The sequence below is a fragment of the Hyperoodon ampullatus genome, assembly GCF_949752795.1.
Source record: "Hyperoodon ampullatus genome assembly, chromosome: 14".
Lineage (NCBI taxonomy): Eukaryota > Metazoa > Chordata > Mammalia > Artiodactyla > Ziphiidae > Hyperoodon > Hyperoodon ampullatus.
In genome coordinates, this window is record NC_136927.1 from 72,334,553 (window position 1) to 72,361,334 (window position 26,782).

Here is a 26,782-nt window from a genome sequence, read left to right on the forward strand (position 1 = left end):
AAACATGGGCTCTTACGATATTATTACAAAATGCTTTCTCATTTCTTTCTGTCCACAAGAACCCTGCGAAGGAGAAGTTAGTGTCCATGTTTCAGTTGACTGTTCTGAGCAGAAGTTACTAGAACGTGGTCAAGTCAGGACTTGAGCCCAGTTAAGGCCAGCACTTTAGTGCCCTGTTTCGTGTAACCATCTGTTTCTTAGCCAGGGAATCAGAAACAGTAGAGGAAGCATCTACATTAGGTATAGGTTCAATTTCTCAAGACTTTCCATAGAACTTCAACATACAGGACAATACACAGATTCTAAGTGATTAGCTGGATGAATTTTCACAAAGTGAACACACTCAGGTAACCAGTATGGTTATTGAGAAATAGACCATGACCAGCACCCCAGAACCCCCCTCCCTACCCCTCCAAGGGTAACCACCATCCTGAATTCAAACACCATCGATTTATCTTGCTTTTTCCAAAAAAACATTGTGTAAACTGAATTTCACTTTATGTGAAACCGCCCATGCTGACTGGGTAGTTATAGTTGGTTCATTCTCATGACTGTATTGTGTTTCATCGTGGGACATTTCCATACTACACCCATTTCTCCTGAAGGACAGGTGGAGTGTTTTCAGGTTGGCATTATAAATAGTGCTGCTGTGAACAGCTGTCCTCATCTTTTGGCAAACTCACGTACATATTTCTGGTTTCTACAAATTTAGGAGTACAGCTGCTGCGGATCGGTTCAATTTCATTAGGCCACTTGCCACTTACTAACTTTGTGAACCAAGGCAAGTTAATTAGCTTCTTTGAGACACTTTTCACATCTGTATATTGGAAATAAAAGTACTCTCCCCTCAGGATTGTGCCTGGGACAAGGCACCTGCCCCAGGGTCGCCCCCCGTTCTTTCCTCCTTCCTCTGCTGTGCCAGAGCCCCCTCTGCCTGAGCACATGGCTTTTCTGCCAGGCTCCTCCTTTGCCAGGAATCTTCAGACATGAGATTGGAAAGTTTGCCCACTACCCAGGGCTGCGGGGCCTACCTTTCCCCAACCCATTCCCCATTCAGCTGTGATTCAATCACTGGCACCCAGCCCAGCACTGGCTTGCTGTGGTCACTGTCACCGCTCGCTAACAAGTGTTTTTTTGGTTTTTTTTTTGGCTGCCCTGGGTCTTTGTTGCCACGTGCCAGTTTTTCTCCTGTTGCGGCGAGCAGGGTCTACTCTTCGTTGCGGTGCGCGGGCTTCTCATTGCGGTGGCTTCTCTTGTTGTGGAGCACCGCCTCTACGCGCGCGGGCTTCAGTAGGTGTGGCTCGCGGGCTCTAGAGCGTAGGCTCACTAGTTGTGGGTCACGGGCTTAGTTGTTCCACGACATGTGGGATCTTCCCGGACCAGGGCTCGAACCCGTGTCGCCTGCATTGGCAGGCGGATTCTCAACCACCGCGCCACCGGGGAAGCCCCTAACAAGTGTTTTTATGATCGTCCCTGCTAGAGTCTGGCTTGCTGCAGATGTTCTTCCGCAGACAGGGCCAGCTGACACAAGGAAAGAGGGGGAGAGGGAACAGCTGGCTGAGATCCAGCTTAGGAATTTGGAACAGGCGTTCCTCTCTTGCCTGGTCTTTCCTCTAGATCTCCAGGTAGGACTTTTTCTTAAGTCCCTGTATTTCTTTACTGTTCCTGCAGGACGTTGAGTCGGGACATGAGGGTAAGAGAGGGCCAAGTGGGGAACCTGCTTAGGGGTGGGCTCTGTCAAGACAGAGCTGATTTCTCTCTCTGTGTAATAGCAGCCTGGAGCCTTGTGTTGAGAAGAATTCTGGGGGTATTGTCCGGGCTCAGGAAAGAATGTTGTGATTGGTTATGTCTGTTATGTGCGTGGGTGGTGGTGCTGGCGGCACACAGGTCATGTATTTCCCATCATTCTCTATTGGTTAGTGTTGATCAAAATGGACATGTACTTGATTTAGAAATATAAATAGAATTTTTAATAGGTAAGTTAAATCCCTTTACATTTATATGAATATTTGGATTGATTTCTACCATTTCATTTTGTGTTTTCTTTTTACTATTCCTTTTTTTCCTTTTCTTTGTTGCATTTATAAAGTTTTCTGTCATCTCCTGGTCTCTTCTCTCCTCTTGGCTGGTTTGTAATATATTAAAAATATTTCTTTTATTTTAGGGACTCTTTAAACCTCTTTAATATACATATTTGTTTTTCAACGTTTTTTCCCTCCTGAACAATCCCCTCCCCTAGACTATCTTTATCTAGAAGTTTTGTTTTATCATTTTAAATGCAATATTGTCGATTTTTCTCAGTTGATTAAGTTTGTTTATATATTTTATAAATTTACTTGCTCATCATTTTTTCCCTTACCACATTACATTTCCTTTTTGCTGAATACAACCACCATTACTACTACTAGTAGTTAGCATTAACCGAGGGCTCCCTTTGTAACATACGCTGTCCTAATAATCCTACAAGTGTTAAATCCTGTAATCCTCTACATCATCCTATGAGCTTGTCATCCCTGCTCTGCCCAGGGTCAGTAGGAGGTAGTTGAGAGTCCATCCTTATGCCCATCATGTTGCTCTTTGCTCTGTGTTTAAATTTTTTGTTTTGAAATCATTTTAGATTTACAGAAAACTTGCACAGATGGTACAAAGAGTTCCCCTATACCCCCAACCCGGCTTTCCCTAATGTCAACATCTTAAAAGACCATGGAGCACTCAGCAAAACTAAGAAATTCACATCAGTAGAATGCTATTAACTAAACTACAGGCTTTATTTGTATTTCACCAAGTTTTCCACTAATATCTTTTTCTGGTCCAGAATCCAACCCAGGATACTACATTGCATTCAGTATGTGTATATATATATATATATATATATATATATATATATATATATATATACACACACACTATACATGCATATATAGTTTATCTTATTGTCTCTCTTATTTTTATATAAATTTGAAATCTTCTATAATATATATTTTAAATATGTATTGCATATAAATATATATTTAAACCTTTTAATTAAAAATATAATATATAATATACATTTGTACATAATATATATATATGCTTAAATTTTTAAAAATTGAAGTATAGTTGATTTACAATATTGGTTTACCTCTATTTTATGTATAATAATTTGTATCTGCCAATCCTGAACTCCGAATTTATCCCTCCCCAATACATATTTTTATAATATATCTAATATATTTTATATATTATATATAATATTAAATATATTATTAAAATATATTTTAAACTATTTTTATTATGGAAGATTTCAAATTTATATAATATGTATTTTTAAAACTTTTTATTAAAATATATAATATATGTAATTTATATAAAATATATAATATTGTATGATATAATATATCTTTATATTAAAATATATTGTAAATATATTAAATATATTTTAAACTATTTTTATTATGTAAGATTTCAAATTTATATAAAAATAGAGAATAGTAAAATAAACACATTTATATAAAAGTAGAGAGAATGTAAAATTTATTCTTTACTCAGCTTCAACAATAACTAACTCATGACCAATTTGTTTTATTCATACCCCAAACCAAATTACTCTTTTTCCTGGTCTTTTTTTTTTTTTTTTTTTTTTTTTGCGGTACGGGGGCCTCTCACTGTTGTAGCCTCTCTCGTTGCGGAGCATAGGCTCCGGACGTGCAGGCTCAGTGGCCACGGCTCACGGGCCCAGCCGCTATGCCGCATGAAGGATCTTCCCGGACCAGGGCACGAACATGTGTCCCCTGCATCGGCAGGCGGACTCTCAATCACCGCGCCAGGGAAGCCCTCCTGGTCTTGTTGACCTATAGTTTGCAGCTATATGCCCTACACACCACTTTCTTGTTTTACCTACTTCCTATGTGGCAGTTCTCTAGTCCAAGCATTTTATTAATCATGGAATTTCAAGGGCCAATACCCAGAACTTCTCTTTTTTTCCAAGAAGAAATCTTTATGTAACACTTTGTAGAAACAGTCGAAGGGGCCAGGGGTAACAAAGTTATGAGTACTTTAAAAAAACTTAGCAGTTAAGACTTCCTTCTGAAAAACTTTCAAAAGATTTAAGTCTTTTGCTGTTTTAGAAAAAATATGTATTTTAATTTTTTGACCAGATGATGCATTCAAGTGTGTTCCTGTATAAAAGGTACTATAGGTAAAAACTCTCTCTTCCCTGTCCTGCAATCACCTAGTTGTCTTCCCTGGGGCAGCTGATGTTAGGGAAGAGGGCAGCACATATTTTCTGTAAGGGATCAGACAGTGAACATTTCAGGCTTTGTGGGCAGACCCCTGTACTAATGTACCCTTGAAGAGAAATTCTATGCAAGTACAAGCACTTCCCTACACAGTCCTCTTCCACAAATCTACAAAAACAGTGGCATGGACTTGGCTTTGATCAGTTGCAGTAGGGCTTGGCATACAATAGACCACAGGCCAAATCCAGCCCATCACCCGTTTCTGTAAACAGTTCTGTTGGAACCTATGTTCATGGTCTACGTATTTCCTGTGGCTGCTGTCATGTTACCAAGGCAGAGCCGAATAGTTGTGACAGAGACCATATGGCTCTCAAAGCCTGAAATATTTACTCTCTGGCCTTTTATAGAAAAAGTGTGCTCGTCTCTGAGTTAAACAACATGTCTTAGCGTTTTCATGTCTTACGGAAAGAGTGTCCTCGCTCTTTTTCACGGCAGCATACTATTTCATCACATGGCGGCACCATAATTTATTTAATCAAATACTCCCAATGGATATTTAGATCAATTCTGATCTTTTGCTGCTACACATAATGCTGCCATGAATACCCTTGTACTTACCTCATTGTCCACATGTGTGAATATATTACAGGATGAATACCCAGAAGTAGAATTATTCCATCACGTTGATAATTTTTATAGCTATTGTCAAATTGCCCTCCAGGGAAGTTTACCAACTTACATTCTCTTACCAATGTTATGAAAGTGCCCATTTTGTCCCATTTTTGTCAACAGAGTGTTACTAAACCTATCTGTTAGGTAAAAAAAAAGCAAAAAAAAAAAAAAAAAAGCATCCCACTGTAGTTTACTTTGTATGCCTTTTATTCTGGTGAGCTGCATCTCTTTTCATGCATTTAAGAGGCCTGCATCTCCTTTCTGCAGCTGGTGGTTTACTCTCCTGATCTGATGATCTTCTGGGGGGTGGTCAGGTATGGGGTGTGGTCCTCTCTCTCTGACTCTCGTGTCGCTTTCACAAGTAAGCTTTTGGGGAACAAAAGTCTTAAGGACAAACGTGGGGTGGCAATTCGTGCTATCTACATTCCAGACATCGGAGTTGGGGAGCCAGGGGGACACTGGAGGGGTGTTTCCGTTCTGCTCTGAACTCAGAAGGCTGAACTTCAGAGGGCTCAAGCTGTCCTATTCCTCCACTGTGTCTCTGTTGACACAGGCAGCCTCATGCTCCTCCAGCTTTTTGATGGGGAACACGTGGCAGGCGTTGTATTTGCAGCTGGCCATCTTTTTGGCTTTTTGGGGGTTCTTTCTCCTGCATGATGCCAGGTGGTACTGAAATCTTCTGAGTGGGATTCGGTGTTGAGGGTTGTAAGGGCAAATTTCTAAGGCTCTGGCTCCATGGGAAATAGTTCTTGAAGCAGAGTAGTCCGATGCCCGGAGTCAGAATGAAACGTCCTTCGTGGAAAAGCCCTTTGGTTAGAAGGATGGAGCAGTCCTCTGCCAGCGTTAGCCCTTGGAACTCTGTTGGCACATGTCTGAACAACTGTGCTCCCTGTTCTTTGGGACCACGAGCGGTGGCTTGAAGAAGGACAAGGGGCTGTTAGGAGCAGCTGCACAGAGAGCAGACAGTCATCAAACGGCACATGAGACAGAAGGACCACACAAAGCAGATGCAAGAGCCCAAACCACAGCAGCCCCTCAGGGAGGTGAAGAAGGTATGTGGCAGCCCGCCCTTGCCTCTGACTCAAACTATGTGATGTCTCGGGGGGGTCACGGACAGTCTCAATGGGCAGCGTGTGTCATCAGAAAAAGGCTGCTTGTTGTCCATCGCTTTCAAGGGACGAGGTGGGCTTGGGGAAAGCTGCCATTCAAAACTGTTGTCTTTTTTTTAAATTGAAGTATAGTTGATTTATAATATTGTGTTAGTTTCTGGTGTACAGCAAAGTGATTCAGATATATATATATATATGTATATATATGTGTGTATTCATATATATATACACATATATATATTCTTTTCCATTATGGTTTATTACAGGGTATTGAATATAGTTCCCTGTGCTATACAGTGAGACCTTGTTGTTTATCTATTTTATATATAATAGGTTGTATCTGCTAATCCCAAACTCCTAATTTATTATTTACCTGCCTTTAAACCTACACATTTAATATAATTTCTGATATATTTGGGTTTAAATCTACCATCTTATTTTGTGCTTCCTAGCCTACTCTTTTTTTTTTTTTTTTTTTTTTTTTTTTTTTTTTGGCGGTATGCGGGCCTCTCACTGTTGTGGCCTCTCCCGTTGCGGAGCACAGGCTCCGGACACACAGGCTCAGCGGCCATGGCTCACGGGCCCAGCTGCTCCACGGCAAGTGGGATCTTCCCAGACCAGGACACGAACCTGCGTCCCCTGCATCGGCAGGCGGACTCTCAACCACTGCGCCACCAGGGAAGCCCCCTAGCCTACTCTTTCGTTCATTTTTTTTCCTCCTTTCTTCCCTTATTTTAAATAGACATTAAAAAAAACTTTCCATTTCTTTCACTGTTTTGTAAGTTACACATTGTAGAACTAATCGTTTCGTGGTTCCTCTACAATGAAAACATTTATAGATAACTTATCAAGGCTTAAAGTTAATAAGTATTACCTTCTTCCTGAATAATACAGGGCTTTTTCTTCATTTACTTCCCTCCTGACTTATTATGTTATTGTTCCCCGCATTTAAGCCTAATTTTAAAGGAAACTTCACAAGATAGTATTGCTAGTTTGTTTACACTTGTGCTCACATTTACTTCTATCTGCTTTTGCATCTCAGACTCACCATGTGGGATCACTTTGTTTCTGCTCAAAGTTTTCTTTTTTTAGAATTTCCTCTTGACAAACGCTTTTGATGTCGTTAGTCTGAAAGTGTCTTTATTTCACCCTCCTTCTCGGAAGTTATTTTTGCTGAGAGTAGTTGTGCTATTTTCTTTCTTCATGTTGAAGCAGAGCCCAGTTTCTTTCTAACTTCTATCCTGTGGTTGAGAATTCAGAATCCCACGGTTACCTCACTTTTTTTTGAAGTGAAGCTATGTCTTTTCATAGGTCTGTTTCAAAGAACTTTTCTTTATCTTTGTTTTTCCTACAGTTTCACTATGATGTCGACCTGTGTATTTCTTTTTATTTATTCTTTCCTTTTATTTGTTGGTTGGACCTCAGGAATCTATGGATTAGTGACTTTCATTAGTTTTGGAAAATGGTCAGGCATTGTCTCTTCAATTATGGCTTCTACCTTATTCTTTTACTTCCACTGAAATGATAAATCCTCATTCTACTGACATTTCATTGTCCAAAGTGAGTTTCATGGCCACACCTAACTTCAGGGGTTGAGGAACTACAGGCCTATCACATGCACAGAAAGAGGAAAATAGGAACTTTGACAAGAGTCCTAAGAATGTCCCCATTATGTTCTTTTTGTCACCAGTACTTATTTCACTTTTCTCCACACATACAGAGCATGCCTTCTCTCCAAGAGAGAAAACCCAAAGTCCTAGCTCAGGCTTGGTGAAAAACGCTCGACCAGTGCTCACTGGGGGCTTCCTGGGTTCTGGCCAGGACCTTACTCTGCACTGATGGGAATCCTAGTGTCTCCAACGAAGCTAAGCTGTCCCCTGTGAGGAATGAGAGACCTTCAGAGTCATGCTTGCTGTATCCCACCACCAACTTGAATGTCCTATACACAAGGATGGCTCCTGGTATACTTTGCTGAGAAGGAGTCCTTGGTAAATTGTTACTTCCACACCATTTACGTGACAGAGAGCCCATTTCCTGTAAGCCTGCAACCCAGTATTGAAGGAACTATTGGCCCTACTGGGAGCTAACTAACAAGTGGTTCAGCATCTGCTCTGATGGGTCCCCAAAGCCCAGGATGGTGTTTGTTGATGATGTTGACAATGTTTTTTTGTCCCCAGTCCCATAGCCTCTTTCATACTTGTGACCAGTGGTGGCCCAGGCTCAAATGATTCAAGCATCTGTAAGTCTGCTAATGGAGATGATAATGAAAGCATTTCTTCTGTCACTGAAATCCACATAATAAGGAACAGGGCATTAGCTGTTGTAGGCTTCTTTGTGGCCAAGCACCCATTAGCGGGGCAGGCTAACATTTAATCCATTACAGAGAGAGGGAAGGCCTGGCTTGTTAATGTTTCTAACAGACGTCTTGGATGGTCCTCGAGCCTTCAGCCTTTTCCAAGCATCTACTTCATGCCTGGGACCTGACAGGTCACTCACCATGGCAACAAGAGGGGAGACAGGGACGCAGACACACCTGTCTGGGCAGCAATTCGCAGGCCAGTGCACGTCAGAGACCAATAATGCAAGCGAGGTCAGATCTGCTTTCTCTCCCTCCCTTCCCACCCTGATCATCTTGAGAGATGCTGCCAACAGCTGGAAAAGCAGGCATGGAGAAGAGGTCATAGAACGTGCAGAAACAATGTTTCCTGAAGATGAAAAATTGTGTGTCTTGGCCAGCCAAGTCAGCAATTATCATCGTGGGGTGGGATGGAGAATCAGAGTCACTATGGATCCGAATCCTTCAGGCTTGGAGAGAATTCTCTTTTTGTTTGTTTGTTTATTTATTTTGGCTGTGCTACGCAGCATGCAGCATCTTATTTCCCTGACCAGGGATTGAACACCTGCCCCCTGCAGTGGAAGCATGGAGTCCTCCATTCCCTGCCTGGAGGGACCTCCAGGGAATTCCCTCAGACAGACTTCTGCTGACAGTCAGGCCAACATCCCCTTCCAAGCATCCCTGGAGGATGATCATATAGTGATGGGGTGCTTCCTACCCACCCCCCCCGCCCCGAACTTTCCCTTGTTAGGTTTACACTATAGTGTGCAATAGTCACACAATTATGTCTAAAGCAACAATCTACATACTTTAATTTAAAAGTATGTTATGGCTAAAAAATTCTAACCGTCACCTCAGCCTTCAGGGAGTCATAATATTTTTACAATAGTAACATCAAAGATCACTGGTAACACAGATCACCATAACCCATATAATAATAATTTAAAAGTTTGAAATATTGCAAAAATTGCCAAAACGTGACACAGAGACATGAAGTAAGCAAATGCTATTGGAAAAATAATGCCAATAGACTTGCTCGATGCAGGGTTGTCACAAACTTTCAATTGGTAAAAAACGCAATAAAGCAAAGTGCCATAAAAACGAGGTATGCCTGTCCCATGACCCTTCATAAATAGCTGATCCTCAAGAAATAAGAGAAAACCTTAAAACAGGATTTTCTGAAATACGCTCCATGGAAAACTAGCTGCTCGAGGTGGTATGAGGTGTTGGGAGAAAAGGCCACACTCAGGAGACACTGAGTGGGGCAAGGTCCATGGTGGTTCTGCCTGAGGACTTCTGGGTCCATGCTGGTGGCACCAGGATCCCCAGAGCTACTTGCAGGACTCATGCTCCAAGGAATGCCAGCTTGGAAAAAATAAGTTCAGTGTCATAAATAAATACAAACAGAAAAGACATTTCATTCAAGCATCTGTAAAGAACTGACAGAAACAGATGCCATTCTAGTCCACAAAGACAACCTCCGAGGTACTAACAAACAGTCTTTTTCCAGCCACATTATCTGACCACAAAGCAATAAAAAAAACAGAAATTGAAAACAAAAGGATAACAGAAAGAAAATTAAACCAGTTGGAAATTTATTCCTAAATAAATCGAAGAAGGGAACAAAACTGCAATTATAGGCCATTCAGAACATAATGACAATTGGAACTCCACATAGCAAAACCCATGAAATGTAAACAAGTACTCCCATGGCTCTAAATGTTTGTGTTGTTAAATGGGGAAGACTGAAACTTAATGAAGCATCCAACTCAAGAAGCTAGAAAATAAGCAACAAGATAAACCTGGAGAGAGAATTAAAAGTAAAGGTAAAAATTAATGAGACGGAAAACATAAATATCAGTAGAACTGGTAAATCTAAGACTCAGCTACTAGTAAATCGCTATAAGACACCTAGACTTGTAAAAGCCCACTAAAGGGAGGGGCTGGGAAACAAGTGAGAGAGAGGATACAAAAAAAGAGAGAGAAAGAAAGAAAAAGGAAGAAAGAAAAGAAGGAAGAAAGAAAGAAGGAAAGGAAGGAAGGAAGGAAGGAGGGAGGGAGGAAAGAAAGAAAAGCAAAGGAAATTTAGCCAAAGCTGCAGAGAAGAGTTTTCACATTAAAAGGGAATACTGGAGCTTCCCTGGCAGCCCAGTGGTTGGGACTCCATGCTTCCACTGCAGGGGGCATGGGTTCGATCGCTGGTTCTGGAACTAAGATCCTACATGCCCTGTGGTGTGGCCAAAAAAAATAAAACAGAATAATAAATACATATGGTACACTAGTTAATTTGGAAGGTTCAATGGAGAATGCATGTCAACTCAGGCTGCCATAATAAAATACCACAGACTGGGTGGCTGAAACAACAGAAGTTCATTTTCTCATAATTCTGGAGACTGGATGTCCAAGATCAAGGATCTGTGCCTAAGGGTCTCTCTGCTCTAGCAGCCTGAAGTCAGCCAGACCCCCTTTCCACACTTGGCTCCAAGAGAAACTCAGACCTCATTCCAACATCAGTGATGGGGGTGTCACGTGGGGCCATGGCCCTGGGTGCCACAAGCCAGCCCTCCCGCACCTCCCCAGGGGTCACTTCGACACTGAGCATTAGTCCCCGACAGGTGCCCTGTGGATTTGCTTCCGTGCTCCCTGCTGCTTGGAGCTCTCCAGTTTCATGGTGCTCTACCAGGGATGTGACTGTCTTCACCTGGGTTCTCCCAGATGCAGAGCCTGAGACAAGGATTCAAGTGCAAGTAGTTTATTCAGGAAGTGCAGGTAAGGTTGGGGAAGTGAGATACATTTGTATGTACACTCACATGCAGATGGTAAAAAAGAATGAGACAAAAATTGTAGCGGTGTAGTTTCTATACTTTCTAAAACTTCCTTGAACATATCTTTCCATACCAAGAAGAATCAAGCAAAATCATATTTAGAAAAACATTTATGGAAACGAGTAAAGATTTACGAAGTTTAAAAGATTGTAATAGGGGTGGGGTGGGGGGCTTGCAGCCGTTAGCATGAGACTGTTATCTCAAGACCCTGAGGGAGGCAGTCGGAGTCCCACTTTGCCAACAGTCAGCTCGCAGGGGTCCTCCCCGCAGAGGTGCGGATCGCGGCCTTCTCCCTGGGGCTCTCCAGGCCCTTGGGCCTTGGGGCTGGTGGGTGATCTGGGGGGCCCGGGGACTGGCTGGGGCTGTGTCTCGCAGAGCTCCAGAGCCCTTGCCATGGCCACCCACTGCCAGGCCCAGGCCTTGAAGCAGCGGTGAACCCCTCCCCCATCCCCACCCCCTCGACCTCATGGCGGTGGTGGTCCCCATGGGTCTCGCGAGGTCCATGGAGCTCTCAGCAACTGGAGTATATGGACACTGCCATTAAGGTAACAGCTTCAACCAGCTTCAGTCTCTCCGTTCAAGTTTCAAAAATTGGTACAGCGTAGATCAGCTGTCTACCCCTAGGGTTAAGTTGCAAGGACACTTGCACATCATTACTTGAGGTCCACCTCTGTATTGGGGCTTTCCTCAAAGAAGGGCAATTGCTGTGAGCTGGGAATTCACCTGACGGGTATCTGCTACCGCCCGTATTCCTATTGATCCTATACAAATGATTCGCTCCAGGTTAAATGAAAAGCCCGAGGGCCGCCGGGTCCTGGGCACCTGGCTTCCTCAGTGATGATGGGTGGGCGGGGTCTGGGGACCTGGCCCTGAGGGCGCCACCAGCTGAGATCTGCCTCCTCACCCAGGCCTGGGCACTGGCGGGAGGACCCAGACTGGGTGCTGGATGAACTCTCCCTGGCAGGGTAACCCAGCCCGTGCAGGGACCCCCTCCTCTTAGCCAGGGCCTGGACCTCGGAGGGTGAAAGTTGAGCCTTGGGACCTCTCCCTTTCTTGTCAGCACAGAGAATAACATTTGTTTTGGTGGAGGTTTACAGGAACATCCGTGACCCGACCGTGACCTGACCTTAAGAACAAAAGATCTGACACCAAGAGGTTTGCAGCAACTAACCACGCCCCTCCCTCACTTGCTGAAAGCTTCTGGGGAGTTCAGGGTTTTTAAGGCATGAGCCACCCGTCTCCTTGCACGGCCCTGCAATAACCTTTCTCTGCTCCAAACTCCGACATGTGGTATTGTTTTGCCTCACTGTGCCATCTCCCTCCTTCTGAAGGCCTTTGGGGAAACTATGGGAAATGGTGTAAAGCACACAACTCAGAATTACCCCAGCCAAAGGGGCAGGGGCCTGGGGCGTGTATACACCAACTTCCAAGAGACTCATTTGTTGAGGGCTATCGTGGGAGGGTTTGTAACTTCCTTGGCATTTCCAACCTGCCAAGCGTGGGCAGTTCTGGGAACAACAGCCCGTCCACCCGAATCCCCCAAGTGCAGAGACTGGAGGTGGATTGGCCAGAACGCTGAAAGGTCCCACGGATAAGGGTGAGGCACTGACCACTTCCGACACTCTTATTTGGTGACTTATGGTGTCGTCAATCCAACAAATGTTTAACCAACAGCTCAAATTGTTTTTTTCTTGCTTTGTAGCATCTGCCAGTTTCCGTGGTGTAGACATTCCTGCTAAGGCCAAGTTCAAGCTACCGATGGTTTAATAACCAGCTCTCAAAGTTCAGCTCTTGTGAGGCAGGACGAGCTCCAGCCAGCTCACCAACAGTCAGGCCTTCCCTCCCTTATTACATTTCACCACGAGGCTGTGAACATGTGGTTTGGGTTCCTTTCTGGTTTACATGCTCATATAGATTTTCCTGTGTTTTTCCTTTGACCATTTCAGCAAGCGTCTGTATACCACTGCCAGTCATCTGGAAATCTCTTCACTTTTAACCTTTATGTGGCATTTCCCTGGACGTGGGCTTTTCGTACACATCATTGATTTGAGGACAGGGAGGGAAAGCTGCTGCCCTTGGCTCACTCTGACTTCTTCCCAGGAGGAGTTGCCGACCTCATTGGCCAGATTGCAGATTGGTGAGTCTGCTTTTACTAGTGGGTAGGTCACCTGCTAGTCTACGTTCCCCCTTATGTGGCTGGGTGGGTGCCATCTCCCTCTTTCCTGGACCTCATTTTCTAATACACCTGCTATGGCATGATGGGTGGCTACATAAAATACAGGACACCCAGTTAAACTTGAATTTCAAATAATGATCCCTTTTTAGCTCAAGTATGTCCCAAATATTGCATGGGACCTACTTATGCTGAAAATATACTTATGTATCCAAATTGGATCATGTTTCAGTGCACAGTGGCTGCATTTTCCCCATGTTAGAAGGATCCTAATGAAAGCACCTTTTGGTTTTTTTTTAACTTCCTAAGGTCTAGCTCAGAATCCCCAAGGATAGAAATTTATTTCCCTATGGAGGGAATGGGATTTTAACCTCAGTCACATCGTAGGGGCTGGGATAGCTGTGGAATGTTCTTAGAAACTCAAGCTTCCAAAAACAAGTAGTTAAAGCTGGGGAAAGAGCAGAAAAAAATAATAAAATTACTTTTTAATATTCATTAATAAATGCTGTTGTGCCTGGAGATGATCTATCATATAACATGTCAATTTTGGGGGTTTTATTTGGTTGTTGTTGTTGTTTTGTCATTTCTTGCATGACTTACATTTCTCCAAAGCAAATATCATTTTTATTTTAAAAAATTAAAAATAAAGAATTCTTTGGTGTTTATCTGAAATCACATGTAAATGGACATCCTGTATTTTTACTTGCTGTATCTGGCAACCCATGAACTGGTGCCCTTGTCCTTGTTAGGGCTCAAGCCTAAACATAATAATGTGGAAACTTGTTTTCTATTTTCTTTTATTTTTGGAGAGTCTGTCTCTTGGGAACTTCATGAGAAGGGGTCGTTTGGTATTGGTTTTCCTGGGTCCTCCAGCGCAGGATTTGGTATTCCTGGGTCTTCCATCAAATATCAGGAAAACCTCACTTTGAAGTCTAACAATTTGGATTCAGGTTTGGGATCCAGTCTAAGTCTTTGATGAATTTAATCTGTGCACATTTATTGTGTCACCTATTATGTTTGGTTTACTTCTGTCATTTTGTTTCTAATGAGCCATGCTTTCTCCAGTTAGTTTTCTTTGGTGGGTTAGAAGTCATACCTCTTGTTTTTATTATACCAGAGGTTATCTTAAATACAAAAATCTTGATTTCCCATCATATGCTTTTCCTTCCTCTCTTATATCTCATTTTAGGCGGAAATTATTTGGGATTTTTACAGGCAGATGATTATGATCATTGTTATTCATAGTAAATTATTTTAACGTATTGTGTATCTTCAGCTTTAATACTTATTTCTGATAATTGGGAGTGGGTTTCATGCCTCATTATTTGTAGTCAGCCCTGCATTTTTTTTTTTTGCGGTACGCGGGCCTCTCACTGTTGTGGCCTCTCCTGTTGTGGAGCACAGGCTCCTGACGCGCAGGCCCAGCGGCCATGGCTCACGGGCCCAGCCGCTCCACGGCATGTGGGATCTTCCTGGACCGGGGCACGAACCCGTGTCCCCTGCATCGTCAGGCGGACTCTCAACCACTGCGCCACCAGGGAAGCCCAGCCCTGCATTTTTGCATTCTGGTGTTCATGCATTCTGGTTGTTAGTTTCTATTTTCTTTGTACTGTTTCTACCCTACGCTTGAATTCGCTGTTTGGATTCTTCAATCTTATCCTCTGCCACCAGGCCATTGAACGCGGGAGTCCTCGGAGCTCTGTTTGCTCTTCTCACTCTTCCTGTCTGTATGCAGACAACTCACCAATAAGGGGCTCAAGATCCAAACCACCTGCTGAGTGCAAACCCACAAATCCACTTTGCTAATGGGCACCTCCCCTTGGACATCTCATGGGACCCTCACACCTAACCTGCCCCTGGGAGGGGCCAGGTAAAGCCTCGCCTGCCCTGAGGCTCAGTACATGCCCCACTGGAGTTATCTGAGCATTGTGTGATGGTGTTTCGGTGGGCGGTGCTTCAGTTAACAGTTACACACACGCTTTAATGAATATCAGCAGGGCTGATCACAAACATATTTAACAACTGGAATAGCGCAGTACTCAGCCAATCAGAATGGACAGTGTCAGTGACTAACCCTTGAAGGTTAACTGAACCAGAGCAGCCCACCTGGTGATTGGGGTGATAACTGTCCCCCGAGAGTGGATTCATGTTGTTTTCATCACCCTGGCCCCAAGACCCTCCGACAGCAGCCCGGCCACCACAGACATGCTCCAAGCTTTGAGCTTTTTTTGTTTTTTGGGTTTTGCGCGTGGGCTTTCTCTAGTTGCAGCGATCAGGGACTACTTGTCGTTGCGGTGCGCGGGCTTCTCACTGCGGTGGCTTCTCTTGTTGCAGAGCACGGGCTCTAGGCGCATGGGCTTCAGTAGTTGCTGTGCGTGGGCTCAGTAGTCGTGGCTCCCGGGCTTAGCTGCTCCGCGGCATGTGGGATCTCCCCGGACCAGGGCTCGAACCCGTGTCCCCTGCATTGGCAGGCGGACTCTTAACCACTGTGCCACCAGGGAAGTCCCCAAGCTTTGAGCTTTAATCTCAGCCTTGCCCGCCCCCCAGGAAGGAAGGAAGGGGGGTTGGGGTGGGGTCGGGTGGCTGCTGCCTCGAGGTGGATCACCTGGGAGACCCTTTGCTGGTCAGCCTGTTTCTGGAGCATTTATCCAGGCGGGGCTCCTGGCCCTGCCCAGCTGTTTTATCAGGAGGCCAAGAGCTCTTCCCAGCATCCCAGAGCCAGGTGGGTCCCCGCCCCTAACACCGCTGCTCGATGTCATCTCTGTTATTTTCAGGTGTGTGGTTGTAAATTACTTGTATTTCACTGCTTATTTTTAAGTTTCATCACTTTTTTTTTATTGTGAGATAAAAATACAGAAAAAAATGCAGTCAACTCATATGTCCATAAGTAGTTACATGATTGTAACTACTTCTCAGATTAAGGGGAGTTGGGTTTCTGGGAACTCCCACTATCCTTTCCCAATTACAGCTTCCTTCCTTCACCCAGAGATCACCCCTATCCTGACTTTTATGATAATTTCTGCGCTGTTCTTTATACTTTCGCCGTCTGGGCAAGTCATTGTTTATACTTGTTTGTCAAATGGTAATCTTTATTGTAAAAAGTTTTTGGTAATCCTTGTTTTCTTTTTTCCCCACTCCTCCATATCTCCCTCCCCTGTCCTATTTATAGTGAGTAAAATTGTTTTTTTCCCCCGTCTACTGTGAAGATTCAAGTTTCTTTTTTTTAAGTGAGTTATTTTAGGGAATTCCCTGGCGGTCCAGTGGTTAGGACTCCATGCTTTCACTGTGGTCGGCCTGGGTTCAACCCCTGCTCAGGGAACTAAGATCGCACAAGCCACGTGGTGTGGCCAAAAAAAGGGAAAAAAGTTATTTTATACACTAACATTTAGAGAGAAAAAAAATAGAGTGGGTGTCATATGAGATGGGCAAAATGGTGATGCTACCTGAAGAGCCAAAATTTGGAAAACACTGTGTTCCATTTGCAAAGAGAAAGAAGTCCTGGAGAGGTCACTGTTGAGTCAGGGATGGAACGAAGGTGCCCGGCCAATATGGGCCACTGTCCTTCGGGAAGCCTAGCAGCTGCAGGGCCACCATGACCACCAGAGGGCAGCACGGCCCCAGCTTCTGCGGCCATCACAGCTTCTCCAGTGGGTGGCTCACGGCATCTCCACCCGCTCCTCGGGATTCGCCCTAGTCTAGGGACCCTCAGACGGAGGTCTGGGACACACGCCCTTCAAAATTACCTGGGTGCATGTTAACAGTGTGGGTTTGGGGGCCCTTCTGGATCCACTGAATCAGCACCTCGGAAGCTCCAGGCATGTGGGATGTGGGATGTGGTGTGTGTGGAGGGTGTGTGGGGACAGTTTGGACAGGACAGTTACCGCCTGGAGAGTTTTGCTTCTGTAGATTGCTCTATGGAAGTGGGCACAGTCTTCTAGGTTCAGAGTCTGGGGGTTGGGTGTGCGTGTGAATGTCCCTGTGTGTTTGTGCTGGTTGTGGTGGTGGTGTGGGAGTGGATGATCATCAGGCAGAGCAGAGCAAGTGCGACAAGTCGGAGGCTTTGGGCTTGCATTCTGGCCCCATCTCTTACCTGGGCGGATGGAAAGTTTTTTGTCTTTGTTTGTTTTTGGTTTTTAGATTTTGTAATCATCCATCATCCATCCATCCGCCCATTTATCCATCATCCATCCAGTGTAGTAACTAAACTCTTATTATGTGTCCTTTTTAGGTGTGGGAACAGAGTGGTGGACAAGATGCCCTATTCCTACCTTCCTGGAGTTCATGCTTTTGTGGGAAGGTCAGATAATAGCAAATCATCCCATAAACATGAAGCGACAAGTTGAGATAGCTGCTTTGAAAGGAGAGGAAGGCTGGTGTGATGTGAGTAAAGAACTATGGGACCCTGTGGGAAGGTGTGAGGGGTTCTTTCCTTAGGAAATTATGCTTGAATTGAGATCTGAAGGGTGAGTAGGAGTTACCTAGGCAAAGAGTCAGGAGGAAGAGCATTTCAGATGGAGGACTCTGCATGTGCAAAGGCCCTGGGGTGAGAATGAGCTCACTGCCTTTGAGGAACTGCAAGGAGGCAGATTGGCTAGAGTGCAGGGAGAAAGGGGGAGAGGGCCTGGACCTGGGATTTGGAGAGTAGGCAGGGACCCTCAGGCTCTTAAATTTTTCATTTCCAAAATGGGGCAGTAAGGTTTGTTTTACAAAGATGATTAAGTGTAATAATGAGTCCAAAATGTCTCAGATAGGGCCCAGTACACAGCTGGTGTCAATAGATGTGTGTGTGAGGGGAGGGCACCTGGGGGGCACAGCCTGGTTAAAGGGTGAGCTGTGGGAAAGCACCGGGCAGGTGTGGGCACTGGAGTTGTCTAGGTTGATGATGGTCGACGGCAGGGCCCAGCTGAGAAGCACATTTTCACCATGGTGAAAATTACGGTTGGCATCACTCTCTTGTTGAAAACAAAGTGAAATTGGAGAACATACTGTTTTCTTTAACTAGGCCAAGATGACTAATTATTAGACTCATTTTCTAAAGGTTACCGTATACAGACATGCGATTAGATGGAGAGAGGAGAGTTTGGAAACCTGATTCATTCTGAAACTCCGATTACATGGAACGCATGTGTGGTTTCTGAGCAGAATGACTGTGAACATTCAGTTTCACTCAGCTGTCACCACAGGTGTGACACAAAACAAAATGTTTTGCATCAGCTCCAAAGAGCATCTTGGGGTAGCTCACGGCAGCACCTGGGGATCTCTGTCAAATTGTAAAGGGTGTGAATGTGGGAGCTAGAAGTGGGTAAGGGAGGGAGCACCAGGCTCCGAGTCCCAGCTATGGCTTTGACTCTTAGTGGTCACGTGGCCTTGGCTAACTCTCTCTTGTCTTTTGGGCTTGATTCTCCATCTGGGAAAAGAGGGGCCAGCCAGATGCATGAGCCCGGTGTGGTCCAGTCTGGGGATGCACAAGTCCAGTGTGGTCCAATCTGGGAATGCACAAGCCCACTGTGGTCCAGTCTAGGGATACACAAGTCCACTGGGGTCCAGTCTGGGGATGCGCAAGTCCACTGGGGTCCAATATTCAGACCCAAGGGGCCCCTCAAGGTCCTTCAACCCCTTCAAAAATCACTTCCCAACTCTGGGACTTGCAGTGGAACATTCACAAAGCCAGTATCAGGGCCAAACATGGCCCAGCGCTTTCTAAGTGCCAAGTGCAGTGTTGAGCACTTGGACATACATGGTCTCATATCCTTTTCACTTGGCTTTTCACATGTGAGGTAGGTCCCATTATTCCTACCTTTGAGGTACAGAGGGGCTAAGCAATTTTCAAGTCACGGAGAAAGTATGGGGCAGAGGTGGCATGTTTACTCAAGCCTATTTGATTCCAACACCTCCCCAATTTGGAAACAACAAACAAAGTCATGAATAGTTATCAAGGTCTAGAGGCTTCATAGCAAAACAGTGGAGGAGACCTTGCAGGTAAGCAGGAAGCCTGGCAGTTTCCCCACCTATCCTCTACTTCCTGGCCTGGGACCTGAAGGCAGAGAGGTTTCATTGCCCATGCAGCTGCATGAGACTGTCCATTTGTCCCTTCCTGTGGTGAAACTCAACGGTGCTAGAGCATCACTGAACAGGACTGAGGCCATGTTTAGTCTGCTGGATTTGTTGTGTAAAGCATCTTCCCTGGTAGTTGTAAAAACACACAACTTTTGTCTTAATCGTTGGCCTTATGGCTAAGCCAGACTAGGTCAGGTGTATCCTCCTGGGTGCCCTGAGTGTACTTACTGCCATTTGGATATCTGACACCAAGCACAAGTAGTTGGCTGTGTCTGGACCTGAATCGCGCTTCCCAACAATGGGATTGCCCATGAATCAGTCACCCTATAGCACCCTAAGTGGGTCATTCTTATCAAAATGAGCATGGTGCTAAAGCTGAACATAAGCCACTATTCATGATCAGCAATAGATTTAAGAATATAATGCATCATTTAAAGCAATATTTAAATCAATGTATATGGCTCAACACAAGTAAAAGATTCTTGCTCCAAGTATACCCTTGACACCTTCTAGGGATGGGCACGAACCCCCCACCCCTCCACCTCGGCATATGAATATGTTTTTCAGACTATTTCCCAAATCAGACCATTTTTCACCATTTCCACTTTACCACCTTTGTCCAAGCTCCCAGCAAATGACGTGGATTTTTGCAGTAGCCTCCTTGCTGCTCTCCCTCCCCTGAGCTTCTCTCCCTGCCGGTTATTCTCTGCACATCAGCAGAAGGATCCTGTTAGCAACTGGAGTCAAATCATACCAGTTTCTGCCCACCACCCTCGAGTGGTGTCCGTCCCACTCGGAGTCAGAGCCGAGGTCCTTGCAGTGGCCTATGTGGCCTTAGGGGTCTGCCCTACTCTCCCTCCGAGCTCATCTCCTGCTGTTCCTTTGCTCTTGTTCCAGCCTCTTTGGCCTCCTTGCTATTCTTCCAAGTGTCTTCCCACCTCAGGGCCTTTGCACTTGCTGTTCTTTCTGCTTGAAACACCCATGCATATTCCCCAGGGATCCATGTGGCTCCCTCCCTCGCCTCCTTCAGGTTTCTCGATTGCCACCTTCCCAAAGAGGCTCTCTTGACCACTCCACCTCAAATATCAGCCCCCTTCACTCTTTATCCTTCTCCCTGCTTACTTTTTCTTCACAGTTTGTCTCCACCTGACATAGGATGTATTTATTTATTGTCTTCCTCCACTGGACAGTAAGCTCCGCGAGAGCAGGGACTTTGCTCCCCTGACTTTCACATCCGCAAGGCCAAGACCAGTGCTTGGGCCATAGTAGGACATCAGTAATACTGGTTGAATCAAATGAAGGATCAAACAAACAAACCAAGCTTTCATTTGATAAGCATTTTTGTCTATGATGGAAGAACTTTCTAAGTTTCATGAGTCACATTTTCTGATTTCCATATTGAATGTACTATATTGAAGTCATTCACATGGTCGATTTGAGCTACACTATAATTTGATATTCCTTTTCAGTATATATAGCTCTACATCATCACTTTCTTGGATGCCTTCACTTTTTCTTCATTTCCTCTTCACTTCTATTACCAACACAAGCAGTTGGATTTATTTTGGAGCCATTTCTCACAACAGCAAAGTTTCATCACTTGGGAGTAGTTGGGGGGACATGTAAGGACAAAGAGAGAGAAACAGACCCTGTTGAAATGCACCGGTGGTGGGCTTGGCTCACTCACTATCCAAGGGGCTCACCCCCTTCAATACCTCCTACACCCAGCTCTGCAGTGCATGTAAGCTGAATTCATTCCTCAGTGAAATAACAAGTGATCTCATGTCACCATGTTTGAAGACGGCTTACAGATAATTCACGTTGACTTCATGAATGAATGCCAAGGAGTCTGTTGGATTTATCTATTCAATCTCTGCTTAACCATGGTGTCTTCCAGGCTTCTGTGGCTCCATCACATTCTGAAGTTCTCTTTGTTTACTCTTGGTTCTAGAATCCTAACCGCTGGGTTTCCATCAAGATCTCTCACTAGAAGGAGAGAGAGACATGTCACTAGCTGTTAGGCAGTGAGATGGCCATGTTTGGTCTCCCAGTGTTCTTATGAGCTAAGCTTTTAGCCATGTCCCCCTTCTCCCCTGATTTCTCTTACACTGTAGGAAAGTAGACAGTGGGAAGCTGTCATCTGAGGTCAGGATTGAAAACTCTGAGATACTTTTTTTTACTTTTTAAGCTCATGAAGGATTTTTTTTTTTTTTCGGTACGTGGGCCTCTCACTGTTGTGGCCTCTCCCGTTGCGGAGCACAGGCTCCGGATGCACAGGCTCAGCGGCCATGGCTCACGGGCCCAGCCGCTCCACAGCATGTGGGATCTTCCCGGACCGGGGCACGAACCCGTGTCCCCTGCATCTGCAGGCGGACTCTCAACCACTGCGCCACCAGGGAAGCCCCATGTTCATTCTTGAGCCTCTGGCTTCGACCTTTCCAGGGAGTAAACTGCCCACCTTCTTCTGCTGCTGGGTGGGAGATACCATCACCTGAATTTATAGGGTCAGTAAAGGGGACCTGGAGCTCTAAATGCTCATCATACAGCCTCTTGGTCACTTCTGTTTCAGTATCTCCTGTACCCCAGCCTCCACTGTGCTCTGGTCGACGCAGAGTTCTGTGGCTTGAATCAGTTTTCTGTTCGCAGGTTCTCTACCCTGCAGGCACATGAAGGTCTCAGTTTTCTGTTTTTCTGGGTCAATTACCATTCATCCATTCACTTTTTACTTCAAAATTTTCATATCTCTACTGTCATTTCTTCTGTTATGTTTGTTCTTAAGAGTTTATGCTTTTAAAATATTTGTATTCTTATTATGCAGTTTTATAACAGCACTTTGGTAAACTTTTCTTCAGTTTTAGGTTGTGCTTTCTTCTAGACTGGATGCTTTGCCTTTAGATGATTTTTTTCTTGGGCAGTTAGCTAAAGTATGTTTGCATAGTTGCCATTTGCTTCTTACTTGTGTCCAGGCATTTCTCATTTCTATCCAGATATATTATTATATTATTCTTATTTTGCTGTTATATAGAGTGGCTTTGGGACTCATTACTCAGTACGTCTGAGACAGGTTAGTTTTCCTTGTCAAGTTGTAGTTTCAGGTCTTGGTATTTTGTGTTCTGAACACTTTTCTTTTCGTTTGGGATCATGGTGGGATGAGGGTCAGGAAAGTGGAAAAGCTCATGCAGATCAGTGTACACCCTTTGGAAGAAATACCTGGGGTTGTTCCCTCACTTCTGAGATTTTTGCCAGTACATTATGCTAAGTTTACACACCCTTGGGGGAAAATATCACTTTTCTTTAGAATATGGGATAGTTCATACTCGTTCCCCAGCTTTGTTGAGGGGGAGGGGACTACAAGAAAATTTGTATCTGTTAAAAAAAAATTTAACTGAGTGAATTTGAAGATCTAGTTGGCTTTATGAAACAGTTCATGAATCAGGCAGCCTCTCATCTGGCAACAGATAGATACTCTAAGGGGTTACACAACATGGAAGGCTTTTATAGTAAGGAGGACAGGACGAGGAAGGGAAGTCATCAGCAAGGAAAAAAATTCAAGTTCATTGGAGGAAAGTAAAAGTTCAGGTGACGACGGCTTCTCATTGGCTGAGCTGTGGCATTTTCCATTGGCTGGGCTTGTTGCTGGGCAGGAAGGAAGTCTTCCTCCTCCTGCTGGGGTAGTAACGTAGTAGCACTTTCTGTCAGTGCAAGGTAGGTCTCTTCCTGTTGGGGTCAGTAACTGAGGTCTTCTGGTTGGGGGTAATTGATGTCTTCCTGTTTGGGGTAATTGACGATGAGTGTATGAGAGCTTCCTCTACAGGCCTTCCCAACTCCAAGTTTAGTTGAGATGTCTTTTTATGAATTTTCACGCACCCAACATCTGAAACAAATAAGTGAAGGTGGTGGGGTGAGCCCCGTGGGGCAGCTGATGGCTGAGTCAGGCTGGTGTGCTGGAGGGGATAGGACGAGGTCGCCAGGCCTGGAGCATCCTTGGTCTCCTGAATGGCCATAACGAGAGTAAGCAGGTGGTGCCAGAGTGGGATGCCTAGTCTGGAAATGCTGGCAGTGGACGAGTAGCCCTCTGGCTGCTTTTGGAATGTGTGTCAGGATCAGAATCCTGCAGTTGAGAATCTGGAAGGCTCTGTCCCAGTGGCTAGAGAGTCCAACTCCATAATAAAATCATCACCAGGGACCAGTTTTTGAAGTTTCTGGGGATAAATGAGAAGGAATATATCAACTGACTAAGATGATGTTCGTTTATCGCATCCATCATGTCTTTCAAGGCTTTGAAAAACTCTTCTTTTGTCTAATTAGTCATTGTGACCATGTCTCCATGGAAACTATTATGTTTGTACCCACAATAGACACGTGTGCATCCATTAAAAGGGACACAGTCGCCAAACGTGAGCTGTGGGCCCAGGGTGGAGTGGCTTTTTACAGCACAGCCATTGGAGCTTCGGCAAGAAGTGTCAGAAAACAAGCAAATGGCTGTCCCTGTCCATGAAGAGAGACGTTCTCTCTGGTGTCAGGCCCTGGATTTAGGGGAGTGTGAAACCCAGGAAAACTGAGTGCTCATGCTCATGGTGTGAGCCCATGGGACAGATTTACTCTTTTTTTTTTTAAAACCGGGGTCAAAGATTTTTTTTTTAACCCATTAATTACTGAAGAAGCCAGTAAGGTGTTAAAAACTGGTTCAGAAGAGATTCCAGAGAGTGGATGTGAATACAGGTAGTCAGGAAGGTGGAAACGAATAGGTTAATAGATGCAGAATTGGCTTGTTCCAAGGTGGGGGGGTAAGGTGGGTGTAGAGAAGGTTTAGGTTTTCATTTTTAAAAAAATATTGAGAGGGAATTCCCTGGCGGTGCAGCAGTTAGGGTTCAGAGCTTTCACTGCCCTGGGCCCAGGTTCGATCCCTGGTCAGGGAACTAAGATCCCGCAAGCCACACGGCACAGCCAAAAAAAAAAAATTATCGAGAGCTGAGAAGTGCCCAGTGGAACTAAGTGAGCTCTGATGGAGGGAAGGACAGGCTGTGATGGGGGACTAGAGTGGGACCATGCTACCTAGACCTGGACTGTCCAGGAGGGCTACACAGCACAGGAGCAGGAGGCTGCCAGGGGACGAGGCTGGGTGGGTCCCATCCTGCTTATTTTATGCACCCAGCTCAGGTCCAGAATCAGGTAAGTGCACGGCCAACACTGGGACCTGAAGGGGTGGGAGAGTCTCGCCCGGAAGAGTCTCGCCCAGGAGAGTGGAGCTGGAGCAGACCAATGAAAGCCCAGGATTACAGGACACCAGCTCTTCTCTGGGGCTAGAAACCAGTCCCTCACGGTATCACTTCACTCATTTCTGCCTCAGAGCCTAGAGCTGCAAAAGGACTTTTGTGTTCCTCCCGGCTGCTTTGTCTGATGGGATTTCAGGACTAAAAAGACTTGAGCTAACTTGTCAGGTACTGACCATCAGCACAAGCTATAGAAATACTACAAGAATGAAGTCCTCAGACTCCAAACAAAAAACCTTTTTATTAAAGCATTCAAAAAGGGAAAAAATTTACTAGAGAGGCACTTGGCTTATCTAGAAACTTCACCTCTCTGGACCCAGGAAACAAACAGAAGTGAAGCTGTCACAGATCTCATTGTCTATAGACCCATGCGAGGCAAGCCCTTATTCATAGCAATTATCTCTTGTTTTGCACACCATTCTAATAACCCCTGTATTTTTGGCTTCCTGGTCATAGTGATTACAAGTAACAAGAGCTGTTGGTATGGCTGTCGGCAGGCACACTGGCACCAGCCGGAGGGGGCAGCTGAGAGCCTGACAGTGAGGGCAGGAGCCTGAGAAATATAAAAGCAGTTACAAAAGGCTGTGACCTAGGATGCTGGGGCCATATCATATTGGAGTAAAAAGCCCTCCACTCATCCCTGGCCTGGCCCAGCTATTGACCTTGCTTAGCGATAGACTTGAGTCAGCAAGGAAAAAGGTTCCTGGCAACAGCGGGAGTTTGGGGGCCATAAATTTCTGAGTTCAATTCCCCACTCATTGTTTGTGGGACTCCAAGCAAATCACTTAGGAAAATGCTTTCATCTTAGAATGTTGGGAGGATTAAATGAGCTTACCGGGCACACAGTAAATGTTCACTGAAAGTTAGCTGCTGGGGCTTCCCTGGTGGCGCAGTGGTTGAGAGTCCGCCTGCCGATGCAGGGGACACGGGTTCATTCCCTGGTCCAGGAAGATCCCACATGCCACGGAGCGGCTGGGCCCATGAGCCATGGCTGCTGAGCCTGCGCATCCGGAGCCTGTGCTCCGCAACGGAAGAGGCCACAACAGTGAGAGGCCCACGTACTGCAAAAAAAAACAACAAAAAAACCAAAGTTAGCTGCCATTAGCAGAGAGGTGAATGATGGTCAGCTACCTGCCACGACGTGGATGAATCTCAAAAACATTATAGGAATGCCTTTGTGGTCCAGTGGTTAGGACTGAGTGCTTTCACGGCTGTAGGCCTAGGTTCAATCTCTGGTCGGGGAGCTAAGATCCTGTAAGTTGTGTGGCCAAAAAAAAAAACCCCAAAACAAAAAAACACAATGACGAGAGATAAAAGTCAGGCCCAAAAGGGGACCCACTGTGTGGTTCCCTTTACAGAAATCACAAAAACAGGCAAATCTAATCTCTGATATTAGAGGTCAGGATAACAGTTATGGGACTTAGTGACTCTGAGCAGGCCTTGCCCTTTCTGTTGTAAAATAGAACAAATACGTACAGAAATCCACATAAAACAAATGTGCAGCATCTTAGTGGGTTCTTCTGAGGCCACCAGAGAAACTGGTCCTGTTCACTGCCTCCTTCCTCCCTCTGAATGTTTTGTTTCTTGATCAGGGTGCTGGTTACCCAGGGGTGTTTATGAAAAGTCAGGGAGCTGTGTACTTAAGATAGGTGCATTTCTCTCCATGCATATTACTATTTTTGGGGGGTGGGAGCTGCGCCGCATGGCTTGTGGGATCTATGCATATTATGCTTCAATAAAATTTAAAATGTCAGTTATTATTATTGCTATTCATATTATTATTGTATTAACTACTATAAACTTCGAGCTCTTCATCTGTATCACGGGGATGACGATTCCTTTCTCTCGCAGAATTGTTACAAGATGTGGTGCTCCCAGCACATTCACCCATCGGTCCATTCAACAAATATTTTCTGAGCCCCTACAGGTCCGGGCACTGTTCTAGCTTCTGGTGGTAAAGCAGTGAATCAGACAGACAAAAATCATGAAGCTTATGTGCTAGTGAGGGCAGAGATACATGCTAGGCCTTCACTTAAAGGAACCTATTAAATTCTGACAGTGCCTTCTGGTTCAGAAGACAAAATCCTGGAGCACATCTCCATCCCAACTGGTTAAGATATT

General features: G+C 45.0%; 1 protein-coding gene across 1 annotated transcript; it reads right to left on the bottom strand.

The window, feature by feature from the left end:
* Nucleotides 1-4,943: 4,943 nt before the first annotated feature.
* Nucleotides 4,944-11,553, bottom strand: GTSF1L (gametocyte specific factor 1 like; the record flags this gene model as incomplete). Its single annotated transcript, XM_079719099.1, is given in 5 exon segments — nucleotides 4,944-5,237; nucleotides 5,239-5,411; nucleotides 5,415-5,637; nucleotides 5,758-5,836; nucleotides 11,397-11,553. Coding segments are annotated over 5 exon segments (705 nt in total). The 3' UTR covers nucleotides 4,944-5,164.
* Nucleotides 11,554-26,782: the final 15,229 nt, after the last annotated feature.